This window comes from Ailuropoda melanoleuca, chromosome 8, assembly GCF_002007445.2.
Source record: "Ailuropoda melanoleuca isolate Jingjing chromosome 8, ASM200744v2, whole genome shotgun sequence".
Taxonomy (NCBI): domain Eukaryota; kingdom Metazoa; phylum Chordata; class Mammalia; order Carnivora; family Ursidae; genus Ailuropoda; species Ailuropoda melanoleuca.
Genome location: NC_048225.1, coordinates 31,362,853 through 31,377,712, shown reverse-complemented (window position 1 = coordinate 31,377,712; position 14,860 = coordinate 31,362,853). Strand labels below are relative to the sequence as shown.

General features: G+C 38.3%; 1 protein-coding gene across 1 annotated transcript in view; it reads left to right on the top strand.

Annotated features, from left to right (window-relative positions):
• Nucleotides 1–14,860, top strand: part of CNTN5 (contactin 5) — a 1,363,322-nt gene that overhangs the window by 774,711 nt on the left and 573,751 nt on the right. The window contains exon 4 of the mRNA XM_034666129.1: nt 11,325–11,546. Coding sequence (XP_034522020.1) covers nt 11,325–11,546 — 222 coding nt within the window. The remainder of the gene's footprint in view (nt 1–11,324; nt 11,547–14,860) is intronic.

The window sequence follows — 14,860 nt, the reverse complement described above, 5'->3', positions numbered from 1 at the left end:
GAACATTGAAGGAAGTAACTAAAGTAGTGAACCACAAGCTCTAAACTGTATAGGGAGGTGATTGAGGAAATGAGAGGACTGTAGGGCAGTGAAAGGGTATTAAAATCAGTAGCTTGTAAATCTTGAAGAGGTTGAGATCTCAGAAAGAGGTGAGCAATAAGATGAGATGGACAGAAATGCAAGCACCTGAATTTAAACTTAGGAAGGTGATGCAGTATTTTTCACCCTCAACGGATACCTGTCTGTGTTAAATCAATTCAGTCTCCCAAAGTTGGGGCTTAAATAAAGTTTTAGGATGGAAACCTCATTTTCCCACTTATTTACAGTAATGTATCTACTTTCCAGAGCTGAGGGACCCCAGAACTGGGAGTAAAGAATGGAGAAATTAGAGATGTCAGAAAAGGAGGCTAGACAGCTAGGAGGGCACCAGGTAGAAGATTTGGAAATGCCCCCAAGAGAGGGAGACCTCACTGAATTGATAATCACTTACACTCAGACCAGGAGACTATTAGATGTCACAGGCAGAGGCCAGAGTCTATATGTCCAATCCAATGGAATTGGCACTGCAAGGATTCCAGACTCTCTTCCAGAGCTTGGAAAGTCCTCTTCACCTCCTGGATCTGACCACACTTTCACATTCACTGGGGATTTTATGTGGAGCAGTAAGGCAGCTTTACTGCTATGGGACACCCCTTCTATTCAGGGCCAGCCTGAATACTATCTTCAACAGTGTCAACTGCTCTCTCATCAACATGGAAAGACTCTTCCCTTCTTTTTAGTAACTTCACACTTTACTGCTTTTCCTCTTCCTTTTCAGGTTTCTCTACCTATGCTATTCTCTTAAATGCTGGTGCTTCTCGAGTTTCATTTTCAACACTCTATTCCTCATTTTATGTATTTCCTTGGGAAGCTCATCTATTCTCATAGTTTAATAACCATCTTTTTGGTTACCATTTAATAATCTCTCATTTGCCTGTAACTCCCTTATGTTTACAAAATTTTCTAATCAAAATTAATGCCCTAAGAAGTACCTCCAGCTCTCCACTTCCCCCAAACTGAATTCATGAGCTTTCACCTCAAGCACATGCCTTTTCCTATATCTTTATCCGTCGTCTAGTACCACAGAATATCCCCAAATTCTTATTTTCCTTTCCTTGCCTCCAATTTAATAAATCGGTAATCTTAATGATTTTATTCCCATACACATTATATCCTCTTGATTCCTGGCTAATCTTAGCCTTTATAACAGCTTTCGGCTCTTGATAGGTCTTTTTTTTTTTTTTCATTTGTCTTGTTCCAAATGACACTGCAGCTGGAGGGATCTTTCTAAAATTTATATTGCTTTCCTGTTAGAATCCTACCATTTTAGAATGGCATAGGAGGCATTTCTTCATCAGCCCCAGTTTACCTAATCCAGCTTTACTTCTCTCCCTCACACTCTGAGCTCCTGATTATTTTAATCTACCAAGCACACCCTGCTGCCTTTCCTTTCTAGGTATTCATATATTTTCTTGCCTTTTTAGTGTATCTTTCCTTCTCTACTCAGAGCTTTGCTGAACTAATAACTAATGGTCTTTCAGGACTCAGGTTAGATAAAAATTCATCTGAGAAGCATGTACTAATGGCCCTAGACTAGATGAGATGATTCCCAACCCATAAGAGGGAGCCTCTAACACCTTGATTTTACCTTCTATCACATTGGGTTAAAATTCTGGTAGAGTTGCCTTTCTTCCTCACTAGAGCACAAGCTCCTTGATGCCTGGTGCAATAAATATCTTGTTCACCTTTGTATCCCTAACATTTAGCCCCTACTGAGTTCTCATTACCTGTTTCCCAAATACATGAATGAATGAATAAATTGTCAGATTTCTAATAACAGCTTTGGGTTCACTTTAATTGATGAAAAATAAATCTCCCCTATAAAAAGAGAGGGAGTTAAGAGACAGAGGGGGTTAATGTGGCAGAGGAGTAGGGGACCACTTTTTCAGCTGGTCCCCTGGGTCGAGTTGGATAGGTACCAGACCAGCCTGAACATCCACAGAATCAGCCTGAGATGCAGGAAGATACATCTGGATCTCTACAAATGAACATCTCCAGCCCTGACTATTGAGGTATGAAGCGGGGAGCCATCAAACTGCTCACAGATATCAGAAGAAAAACAGAAGGTGGAGGGAGCTGCCGCGTTTGGGCCCTGGTGGTGTGTAGCCACCTACACGGGGGAGCGGGCGGACTCGTGGACCAGCACCCCCGTGAGAGCAGACTGAGACCATAAGCCATGGAATACACACCACCAGACTGAAACTGAGCTCCAGTGTGCTCACTAAAACCAGACTGAGAACGGGAGTCCCAGAACACGCAGGGGCGGCAGGCCGCTGGCGGCCGGCAGTGTTAGAAACACAAAGGAAAGAGACGTGCCAGCCCTGGAAGTGAGGGCTGGGACGCTGGGAGTGGGGTGCACATCCCGGGACACTGCAGGGGTGAGCAGCACCAATAGAAACAAAGTTAAAGATGCCAGAACATCAGTGGCGAATGGTCCGTGATCCCTCTGTTCTGAGACAGAGGCTGAGATTCAGCCACTGCTGCTCTGACTCTCAGAAGAGGCACAGCAAACAACCAGGGAAAGCAGCCAGAGAACAAAAGCCTGGAAATACCGGTTCACAGTGTGCCCATCCCTATCCCCCCTCGCAGGGGACAAGGAGACCCTACTCAAACAGGGTTGCCTGAGTATCAGCGCAGCAGGCCCCTCCCCCAGAAGGCAGGCTGAAAAATCAAGAAGCCCACATCCCTTAAGGTCCCTATAAAACAAGTTTGCCCTGCCTGGGTCCCGGTCAATAATTTGGGCTCTGGAAAACCCTGCAAACTCTCCTCATCAGGATGATGAGAAGGAGAAATCCCCCCCAGCAAAGAAAAGACAATGAGTCTGTGGCATCTGCCACAGACCTAATGGATATGGATATAACCAAATTATCAGAAATGGAATTCAGAGTAACAATGGTCAAGATGATATGTAGACTTGAAAAAAGTATTAACGAAAATGTTAATGAGAATATAGAATCTCTAAGGGCTGAAATGAGAGTGAATCTGGCAGAAATTAAAAATTCTATGATGTACTGTATGGTGATTAACATAATATAATAAAAAAAATTCTATGAGCCAAATGCAGTCAAAACTAGAGGCTCTGACGGCCAGGGTGAATGAGGCAGAAGAAAGTATAGGCGAATTGGAGGATGGGTTAGTGGAAGATAAAGCTAAAATAGAATCTGGACTTTAAAAATCCACATGCAAGAATGTAGGTTATGGGAGATTACTGATTCAATGAAATGTTCCAATGTCAGAATCATTGGCATCTCCGAGGGGGTGGAGAAAAACAGAGGTCTAGAAGAGATATTTGAACAAATTGTAGCTGAAAACTTCCCTAATCTAGCAAGGGAAACAAACATTCGTGTCCAAGAGGCAGAGAGGACCCCTCCCAAGCTCATTCACGACAAAACTACCCCACGTCACGTCATAGTGCAATTCGCAAATAATAGATCCAAGGATACAGTATTGAAATGGGCCAGGGCAAAGAAATTTCTCACGTACCAAGGCAAAGGTATCAGGATTACATCACACCTGTTACACAGACCTGGAATGAGAGAAAGGGTTGGGGGGGGGCATTTTTAAAGCTTTTTCAGAGAAAAACATGCAGCCAAGGATCCTTTATCCAGCAAGGCTGTCATTCAGAATTGATGGAGAAATAAAGACCTTCCAGAAACGCCAGTCACTGACCAATTTTGCAACCAAGAAACGAGCCCTACAGGAGATATTAAGGGGGGTTCTATAAAGGTAAAAAGGCCCCAAGAGTGATACAGAAGAGAAAGTCACAATCGATAGAAACAAAGACTTTACTGGCAACATGGCAGCATTAAAATCATATCTCTCATTAATCAGTCTCAATGTAAATGGCATAAATGCTCCCATAAAACACCATAGGGTTGCATATTGGATAAAAAGACATGACCCATCCATTTGCTGTCTACAAAAGACTCATTTTGAACCTAAATATACATTCAGACTGTAAATAAAGGGATGGAATACCATCTTTCATGCCAATGGAACTCAAAAGAAAGCTGAGGGGCGCCTGGGTGGCACAGTGGTTAAGCGTCTGCTTTTGGCTCAGGGCGTGATCCTGGGGTTATGGGATCNCATTTTTAAAGCGTTTTCAGAGAAAAACATGCAGCCAAGGATCCTTTATCCAGCAAGGCTGTCATTCAGAATTGATGGAGAAATAAAGACCTTCCAGAAACGCCAGTCACTGACCAATTTTGCAACCAAGAAACGAGCCCTACAGGAGATATTAAGGGGGGTTCTATAAAGGTAAAAAGGCCCCAAGAGTGATACAGAAGAGAAAGTCACAATCGATAGAAACAAAGACTTTACTGGCAACATGGCAGCATTAAAATCATATCTCTCATTAATCAGTCTCAATGTAAATGGCATAAATGCTCCCATAAAACACCATAGGGTTGCATATTGGATAAAAAGACATGACCCATCCATTTGCTGTCTACAAAAGACTCATTTTGAACCTAAATATACATTCAGACTGTAAATAAAGGGATGGAATACCATCTTTCATGCCAATGGAACTCAAAAGAAAGCTGAGGGGCGCCTGGGTGGCACAGTGGTTAAGCGTCTGCTTTTGGCTCAGGGCGTGATCCTGGGGTTATGGGATCGAGCCCCACATCAGGCTCCTCTGCTATGAGCCTGCTTCTTCCTCTCCCACTCCCCCTGCTTGTGTGCCCTCTATCACTGGCTGTCTCTATCTCTGTCGAATAAATAAATAAAATCTTTAAAAAAAAAAAAGAGAAAGCTGAGGTAGAAATTCCCATATCAGACAGATTGGATTTTAAACTAAAGACTATAGTTAGAGACACAGAAGGGCACTATATTATTCTTAAAGGAAGTATCCAACAAGCGGATATGACAATTATAAATATATATGCCCCCAACAGGGGAGCAGCAAGATAAACAAGCCAACTATTAACCAGAATAAAGAGACATATAGATAAAAATATGTCAATAGTAGGGGACCTCAACACTCCTCTATCAGAAATAGACAGAAAACCCATGCAAAAAATCAACAAAGAAACAAGGGCTTTGAATGCCATACTCAATGAGTTGGAACTCATAGATACATATATAGAACACTACATCCCAGAACCAAAGAATACTCATTCTATTCTAATGCCCATGGAACATTCTCAAGAATAGACCATGTTCTGGGACACAAAACAGGTCTCAACCTTTACCAAAAGTATGAAATTATTCCTGGCATATTCTCAGACCACAACGCTTTGAAATTGGAACTCAATCTCAAGGAAAAATTTGGAAGAAACTCAAACATTTGGAGACTGAAAACCAACCTGCTCAGGAATGATTCGATAACCCAGGAAATAAAAAATCAATAAACAATTTATGGAGACCAACGAGAATGAAAACACAACAGTCCAAAACCTATGGGATACTGCAAAGGCAGTCCTAAGGGGGAAATACATAGTCATCCAAACCTCACTCAAAAGAATAGAAAAATGTAAAATGCAGTTTATATATTCTCACCGCAAGAAGCTGGAACAGCAACAGAGGGACAGGCCTAAACCGTGCATGAGGAAGCAGTTGACCAAAATTAGAGCAGAAATCAATGAATTAGAAATCAGGAGTACAGTAGAGCAGATCAACATAACTAGAGGCTAGTTCTTTGAGAGAATACATAATTGGCAGACCACTGGCAAGACTTATCCAAAAGAATAGAGAAAGGATCCAAATTGATAAAATTATGAATGTAAAAGGAGAGGTCACAACCAACACCAATGAAACTGGAAGGATTATTAGAAACTTTTATCAGCAGCTTTATGCCAACAAATTAAGAAATTAAGCAATCTGGAAGAGATGGAGTCCTTTCTGGAAACCTCTAAACTACCAAGACTGAAACAGGAAGAAATTGATTTTTTATACAGGCCAATTAATTATGAAGAGATCGAGTCAGTGATAAACAACCTCCCAAAAAACAAAACTCCAGGCCCGGATGGTTTTCCTGGGAAATTCTACGAAACATTCAAAGAAGAAATAATACCTATTCTCCTTAAGCTATTTCAAAAAATAGAAACAGAAGGAAAGCTACCAAACTCATTCTATGAGGCCAAAATTACCTTGATCCCAAACCAGCAAAGACCCCATTAAAATGGAGAATAACAGACCGATTTCCCTAATGAACATGGACACCAAAATCCTCAACAAGATCCTTGCTAATAGAATCCAACAGTACATTAAAAGGATTATCCATCATGACCAAGTAGGATTCATCCCTGGGATGCAAGGGTGGTTCAACATTTGCAAATCTATCAGTGTCTTAGATTTTATCCAGAAGGAAAAATTCAGAAAACATATGATTCTCTCAATAGATACAGAAAAAACATTTGACAAAATACAGCATCCTTTCCTGATTAAAACCCTTCAGAGTGTCGGAATAGAGGGTACATTCCTCTGTCTTATAAAAACCATCTATGAAAAGCCTACAGCAATAATAATTCTCAATGGGGAAAAGCTGGAAGCCTTTCCCTTAAGATCAGGAACACGACAAGGATGCCCACTCTCGCCACTATCATTCAACATAGTACTAGAAGTCCTTGCAACAGCAATCAGACAACAAAAAGGGATAAAATGTATCCAAATCAGCAAAGAAGAAGTCAAACTGTCTCTCTTCGCAGATGACATGATACTTTATATGGAAAACCCAAAAGAATCCACTCCCAAACTATTAGAAGTTATAGAACAATTCAGTAATGCGGCCTGATACAAAATCAATGCCCAGAAATCAGTTGCATTTCTATACACGAGCAATTGGACTAAAGAAAGAGAAATTAGGGAATCCATCCCATCTACAATAGCACCAAAATCATACGTTACCTTGGAATTAACTTAACCAGAGACGTAAAGGATCTATATTCCAGAAACTATAAACCACTCTTGAAAGACATTGAGGAAGACACAAAAAGATGGAAAAATATTCATGCTATTAGATCGGAAGAATTAAGATAGTTATAATGTCCATGCTACCCAGAGCAATCTACACTTTCAGTGCAATCCCGATCAAAATACCGATGACATTTTTCAAAGAACTGGAACAAATAGTCCTTAAATTATTATGGAACCAGAAAAGGCCCCGAATCTCCAAGGATCTGTTGAAAAGGAAAAACAAAGCTGGGGGCATCACAGTGCCGGATTTCGAGCTGTACTACAAAGGCTGTGATCACAAAGACAGCATGGGACTGGCACAAAATCAGACATATAGACTAATGGAACAGAATAGAGAACCCAGAAATGGACCCTCAGCTCTTTGGGCAACTAATATTTGATAAACCAGGAAAAAACATCTGGTGGAAAAAAGACAGTCTCTTTAATAAATGGTGCTGGGAAAATTGGACAGCTACATGCAAAAGAATGAAACTTGACCACTCTCTCACTCCATACACAAAGATCAACTCCAAATGGATGAAAGACCTCAATGTGAGACAGGAATCCATCAAAATCCTAGAGGAGAGCATAGGCAGCAACCTCTACGACATCGGCCAAAGCAAAATTTTTCATGACACATCTCCAAAGGCAAGAGAAACAAAAGATAAAATGAACTGGTGGGACTTCATCAAAATAAAAACCTTCTGCACAGCCAAGGGAACAGTCAAAAAAACTAAGAGGCAGCCCACGGAATGGGAGAATATATTTGCAAATGATGCTACAGACAAAAGACTGGCATCCAAGATCTACAAAGAACTTCTCAAACTCAATATGTGAGAAACAAATAAACAAATAAAAAATGGGCAGAAGATATGAACAGACACTTTTCTAATGATGACATACAAATGGCTAACAGACACATGAAAAAATGTTCAAAATCATTAGCCATGAGGGGAATTCAAATCAAAAGCACACTAAGATACCGCCTTACTCCAGTTAGAATGGCAAAAATTGACAAGGCAAGAAACAACAATTGCTGGAGGGGATGTGGAGAAAGGGGATCCCTCCTACATTGTTGGTGTGAATGCAGGTGGGTGCAGCCACTCTGGAAAACAGTGTGGAGGTCCCTTAAAAAATTAAAAATTGAGCTACCCTATGATTCAGCCATTACACTACTGTGTATTACCCCAATTATACAGACATAGTGAAGAGAAGGGCCATAAGGCACCCCAATGTTCATAGTGGCATTGTCCACAATAGCTAAACCGTGGAAGGAATCAAGATGCCCTTCAACAGATGATTGGATTCAGAAGTCGTGGTCCATATATACAATGAAATATTATTCAGCTATCAGAAAGAACGAGTTCTCAACATTTGCTGCAACATATATTGCACTGGAGGAGATGATGCTAAGTGAAATAAGTCAAGAAGAGAAAGACAATTGTCATTTGATTTCTCTCATCTATGGAACATAAGATCTAGGAAGATCAGTAGGGGAAGAAAGGGATAAAGAAAGGAGGGGTAATCAGAAGGGGGAATGAAGTATGAGAGGCTATGGACTGAGCACCAAACTGAGGGCTTCAGAGCGGAGGTGTGTGGGGGAATGGGATAGACTGGTGATGGGTAGTAAGGAGGGCACATATTGCATGGTGCTCTGGGTGTTATAAGCAACTAATGAATCATTGAACTTTGCCTCAGAAACCAGGGATGTACTGTATGGTGACTAACATAATATAATTAAAAAAAAAAAAAGAAAGAAAGAAATCTCCCCTCCAACAGATGCAACTGATTACATAACAAATGAAGCCCTGGTGTGGAGCACATAGCCAAATTAGCATTTGGCCCATCTCTGTTTGTACAGAGCGGCATAAGCCAGTTACTGTAGTACTTATTATGTATTTTGTTAATATATATTAGCAAGTTGTATATATAATAATCATGTACACATATATAATTCACAACCTCAATGATGATCCTGGCTTTTTTGAGCCTTATTATGGCCCTTCTAGTTTTCCTCTGATTATCCTTCTCTAGCTTTAAAAACTATAAACCACATTCTCATACTCCATTTTAATTTTTACACTGGCATGGTACAGCTCTTTTTTTCTTTTCTTTTTATATGAGCAGGGCGGGCAGCTAAAACACAAAGCAACATACTACACTAAGAAATGAATAGGTTCAGAGCCACAACTACAAACTACTTTAAAGGAAAACTCATTCTCTTTTCAATTCCTTACACCTCTAGGTGCCAAAACTTGCATTTAATTCCAGGTTTTAAAGGAAATTTTATGTCTACCCATAATCTATTGTCATATAGTTTGCCCAGCAGAGGTTAGCTATTTTCAGTTAAAATTGATCCACCTTCATCATACTTGTAGTTGAATACAAGGACTAAAGTACATGAATCTCTTAACAGCTCCTGATAGGCTTGGATTACACATATCATACTCAATTTAAATGTGGAGAACATCTAAAAACATACTTTTTCAAGTTTCAGAGAAATCATATTTACAGTTTCACAAAACAGAAAATGTTACACTTAATTCAATGTTTAACACCTACTAAAGTGTTATTTTCAAATCACAGAAATGCTTCTTGCATTCAAAAAATCTGAGGCAGTACAATGATTCTAAATAATTTTCATTATGAAAAATCTTACTCACAATGATAAATCATTTTTTGTTAAATTAACATCCATTAAATTGAAATGTCAGATACCCTGAACAAAAATGTGTGATTTTTTAAAATATTTCCAACATAAGGAAATTGTCAAATTCAATTGAGATTTGACATAGAAAAAATTTCCAATTCCTAGATGTTCTTTGGATTTCATAATAATTAGTTTGGTCTTTTAAACATTTGATCTGCACACTAACCTGACTCCTGGGGACATAAAAGAGTTAATATATTCTCCTTCAGGCACTATATATATATATTTTTTCTAATGAAAAACCTTGGTAATTGAAGCAAAATATGGTCAAGAAATTTCTTAATAATCAAATATGTAGGAATTTTGTAACAGTGTCCCTACTTAATAATTAATATCAAGTTATATAAATTATATAACAAAATCTACAAAACAAGGTTTGTCTAAAATTGTTTATTTTCCATTATGAATTTAACTGCTTTTCAAGAACATGGGGCATAATTTACAGTCTAGTCAAGATACATGTTGCATTAGATACATTTCTTACTAAGTGATAAATTTTAGTCATGAAGATTCAATCTACAGTTAAAGGATGAAACTGAGAATGTGGATATTTTTCCCTTTTTTCCTATTTTTTAATAATAAGCAAGAAACTGATCTAATGTATGTGAATGGATATTTTAATAAAAGGCAAACAAAAAAAGAAGTTAATTCCCAAATATTCCTGGCAAAGGAAATAAAGACTTTAGTTTTTGGATGTCTTTCTTCCTTTTTTCTCTTTTTTTCTACTTCCTTCCTTCTTTCTGTTCCTTTCCTTTCTTTTTCTTCTCTTTCCTTTCTTCTTTCACGACTTTTTTTCTTTTTCTCTCTCTTGCAGAAACCCAACATTGAAACTAGCAGAATTTCCAGAAAGTATTTTTATTTCCCAGGTTCATTCCCCCTTCTGTTTACCCCCCCCCTTTCTTCTTCCCTTTCTTCTCCTACTGATCTTCCTACTTCTTATGTTCCATAAATGAGTGAAACCATATGATAATTGTTTTTCTTTGCTTGACTTATTTTGCTTAGCATTATCTCCTCCAGTCCCATCCATGTTGCTGCAAATGTTGTGAAATCATTCTTTTTGATGGCTGAGTGATATTCCATTGTATATATGGACCACATCTTCTTAATCCAGTCATCTGTTGAAGGGCCTCTCAGCTCCTTCCATGATTTAGCTATTGTGGACAATGCTGCTATGAACATTGGGGTGCATATGGCCCTCCTCTTCTCTACGTCTGTATCTTTGGGGTAAATACCCAGTAGTGCAACAAACTGAGGGCTTCAGAGGGGAGGGGGTAGGGGAATGGGATAGGCTGGTGATGGGTATTAAGGAGGGCACGTATTGCATGGTGCACTGGGTGTTATACACAAGTAATGAATCATGGAACTTTACATCAAAAACTAGGGATGTACTGTATGGTGACTAACATCATATAATAAAAAATTATTATATAAAAACAAAGCATTTTTAAAATACAAAAGTAATGTTTTATTTTATGTTATTTTATTTTGCCACTATCTCTGTAGTTTGCATTTGGTTGCAGCTCCAAGTGAAGTTGTTTACAGTGTCTTCAGAAAAAATAATTTCACAGGAAAAGTAAAAGTCTACTTGGAATTCACTTTTTATTATTATTTTCATTTACAGAATATTCTGGAGCTCTTCCTAATTTCCCTGCTTCATATGCTGCGTTGCTAAGAATTAAAAAGAGTTCATCTTCATCCCTCTTTGGTTCAAAGACCAGACCACGATACAGCAATCCTTTATTAGGAACACTGGGTGTTTCTTCACCAAGCTGGCGAGGAGCCGCTCAACATTATTATTCCCCCATCAATCTTTATCATTCCTCAGATGCCTTCAAACAAGATGGTAAGTGTCAAAGAAAAACTTCACCTGTTGAAGTTAAACATGAAATGAACACTTTTTTCAAGAATATTGTAATTGGGGTCAAGGCTTGCAAGGGGAGAGAGGTTAAAGTTAACTTCCTTACAACAGAAAGTGACAGAGGTTTTTTTTTTTTATAATAATTTTTTATTATGTTATGTTAGTCGCCACACAGTATATCTTTAGTTTTTGATGTAATGTTCCATGATCCACTATTTGCATTTAACACCCAGTACACCATGCAATATGTGCCCTCCTTAATACCCATCACCAGCCTATCCCAATCCCCCACCCACCTCCCCTCTGAAGCCCTCAGTTTGTTTCCTAGAGTCCATAGTCTCTCATGCTTCATTCCCCCTTCTGTTTACCTCCCCTTCATTCTTCCTTTCCTTCTCCTACCGATCTTCCTATTTCTTATGTTCCATAAATGAGTGAAACCGTATGATAATTGCCTTTCTCTGCTTGACTTATTTCACTTAGCATTATCTCCTCCAGTCCCGTCCATGTTGCTGCAAATGTTGGGTAATCGGTCTTTCTGATGGCTGAGTAATATTCCATTGTATATATGGACCACATCTTCTTAATCCAGTCATCTGTTGAAGGGCATCTCAGCTCCTTCCACAATTTAGCTATTGTGGACAATGCTGCTATGAACATTGGGGTGCATATGGCCCTTCTCTTCACTACGTCTGTATCTTTGGGGTAAATACCCAGTAGTGCAATGGCTGGCTCATAGGGTAGCTCAATTTTTAACTTTTTGAGGGATCTCTACACTGTTTTCCACAGTGGCTGTACAACTTGTATTCCCACCAACAGTGTAAGAGGGATCCCCTTTCTCCACATTCTCTCCAACATTTGTTGTTTCCTGCCTTGTCCATTTTTGCCATTCCAACTGGTGTAAGGTGATATTTCAATGTGGTTTTGATTTGAATTTCCCTGATGGCTAATGATTTTGAACATTTTCTCATGTGCCTGTTAGCCACTTGTATGTCATCATTAGAAAAGTGTCTGTTCATATCTTCTGCCCATTTTCTGATTTGAGTTTTTAAGATTTGGAAAAGTGGAGGACATTAAGGGAGAGGTTGGTCAATGTGATTAGGACAGGTAAGGGTAGAAAAATTTTTCCTTTCTTTCCTTCCAGATTCTTTGGCTGGTCTAATATTTAAATTGGCATAACACAGAATAACAGGAGAAAATAAAATTTAATTTCATCCATACAGGAAGTGGCCAAAGCAAATAGCTTTTATACCTTTTAGACAAGGAAGCAATGAATTTGTGAAGAATTAGCAAGATAAATGGGTTTGGGCTAGAGGTAGTGATTAGTGAAGAAGTAACAAGGTTTGTCTATACAGTCTTCTTGGCCCTAAATTCTCTATTTCTGGTGGTAAGGATGACTTCCACCCTCCTGGTAGAGAGAGGGTGCTTTTTACATGGGAAATTGGTTTCCTGTCTGCAGGGGGAGGAAGGAGAGCTGGAGTGTCCTTTTTGCATCAGCTGTTTCTTAAGTAACTTCATTTCAAAATCATAAATATACCGAAGTGGGATACTTTTAGGTGGCATATTCTGTTCTTCTTTAGCCCTGTGAGTTTATTAACTTGTGCTTATTGAAGTTAGTCTCTTATCCTCCTATAGACACTGGGAGATAGGGAGACTTTTTGTCTTGACAATTGCATTTCAAAGGAATGGCTGCCAGGTCCTTGAGAAAGTGTACATTTAGCATTATTTCTGAGTGGAAAATAAATAATGTAAATTTCCAACACTAAGACATCAGTAATTAAGGACTACTGAATAGCTATTAAGGTTTGAACAACATTTTCTAGATGTTGTCTGTTTTTTTTTTTTTTTTTTTTTTGTAATAAAGAAGGTTAGTTAACCATCAGAAAAGCACTAACAACTGATTATTACCAGGGTCTGTTCAGGCTCTTTTATATAGCTTATCTCAATACTTCTCTCAACAAATATGTGAAGTGGATATTCTTCCTGTCTTCTTTGTAAATGGAAACTCAGAAGCAGATAAGCGTCTTTAACAAGGTCACACTGCTAATAAGCAGGCAATTTTTATTCATGTATCTACTGATTTTAAGTCCAATACACTGGGTTACATTTCATTTATGCTTGATGAAGGACTACACACTCAAAGAAACATTTCATAAGAACTAAACTATTTGGAAATATCCTAGAAGTATCATACTAGGTTGCTGCACCAAGCACAGGCAAATTCATTCCTCATGATTATGCCAGTTGTTGCTATGTGAACATCATCTCATAGAGCTGGTATTTAAAATTTATTTAAGCATAATATTAGCTCCTTAAAAAAGGTTTTATTTTTAAAAATAGTTTAATTTTAAAATTCCCATAATGTGTTCTGTGAAAGACAATATTAAGGGAATTAGAAGACAAGCTGCATACTGGGGGAAAATATTTGCAAAAGACACATCTGATACAGGACTGTTATCCAAAATATACAAAGAGCTCTTAAAACTCAACATAAGACAACAAGTGACCTCATTTAAAAAATGAGCCAAAGACCTTAACAGGCACTTCACCAAAGAAGATACACAGATGTCAAGTAATCATATGAAAAGATGGAACACATCACTTGTCATCAGGAAATGATAATTAAAATGAGATACCAGTACACACCTATTAGAATGGCCAAAATCCAGAATGCTGAAAATACCAAATGCTGGAGAACACTCATTTATTGCTGGTAGGAATACAAAATTTTACAGCCTCTTTGAAAGACAGTTTGGTGGTTTCTTACAAAACTAAGCATACTCTTTCCAATATGATCCAAGAATTGCACATCTTGGTAATGGAATTAAAAATTTATGTCTACATAAAGACCTGCACATGGATATTTATAGCAGAATTATTCATAATTGCCAAATCTTGGACACAATCGAGATATCATTCAGGAGGTGAATATATAAATAAACTGTGATTCATCCAGACAATGGAATATTATTCAGCACTAAAAAAAAAAAAGGGGATTAAGCAATGAAAAGACATGGAGGAACCTTAAATATATATTACTAAGTGAAAGAAACCAATCTGAAAAGAAACATACTGTATGATTCCAACTATTTAACATTCTGGGGGGAAAAATGACAGAGACATAAAAAGATAAGTGCCAGTGATGGGGATTGAGGAAGAGTTGAATATACAGAGCACAGAGGATTTTTAGGGCCATTAAAATACTTGGAATATCATAATGATGGATAGGTCATTAAATATTTGTTTAAACCCACAAAATGTACAACACCAAGAGTTGACCCTAATGTAAATGATGGATTTTG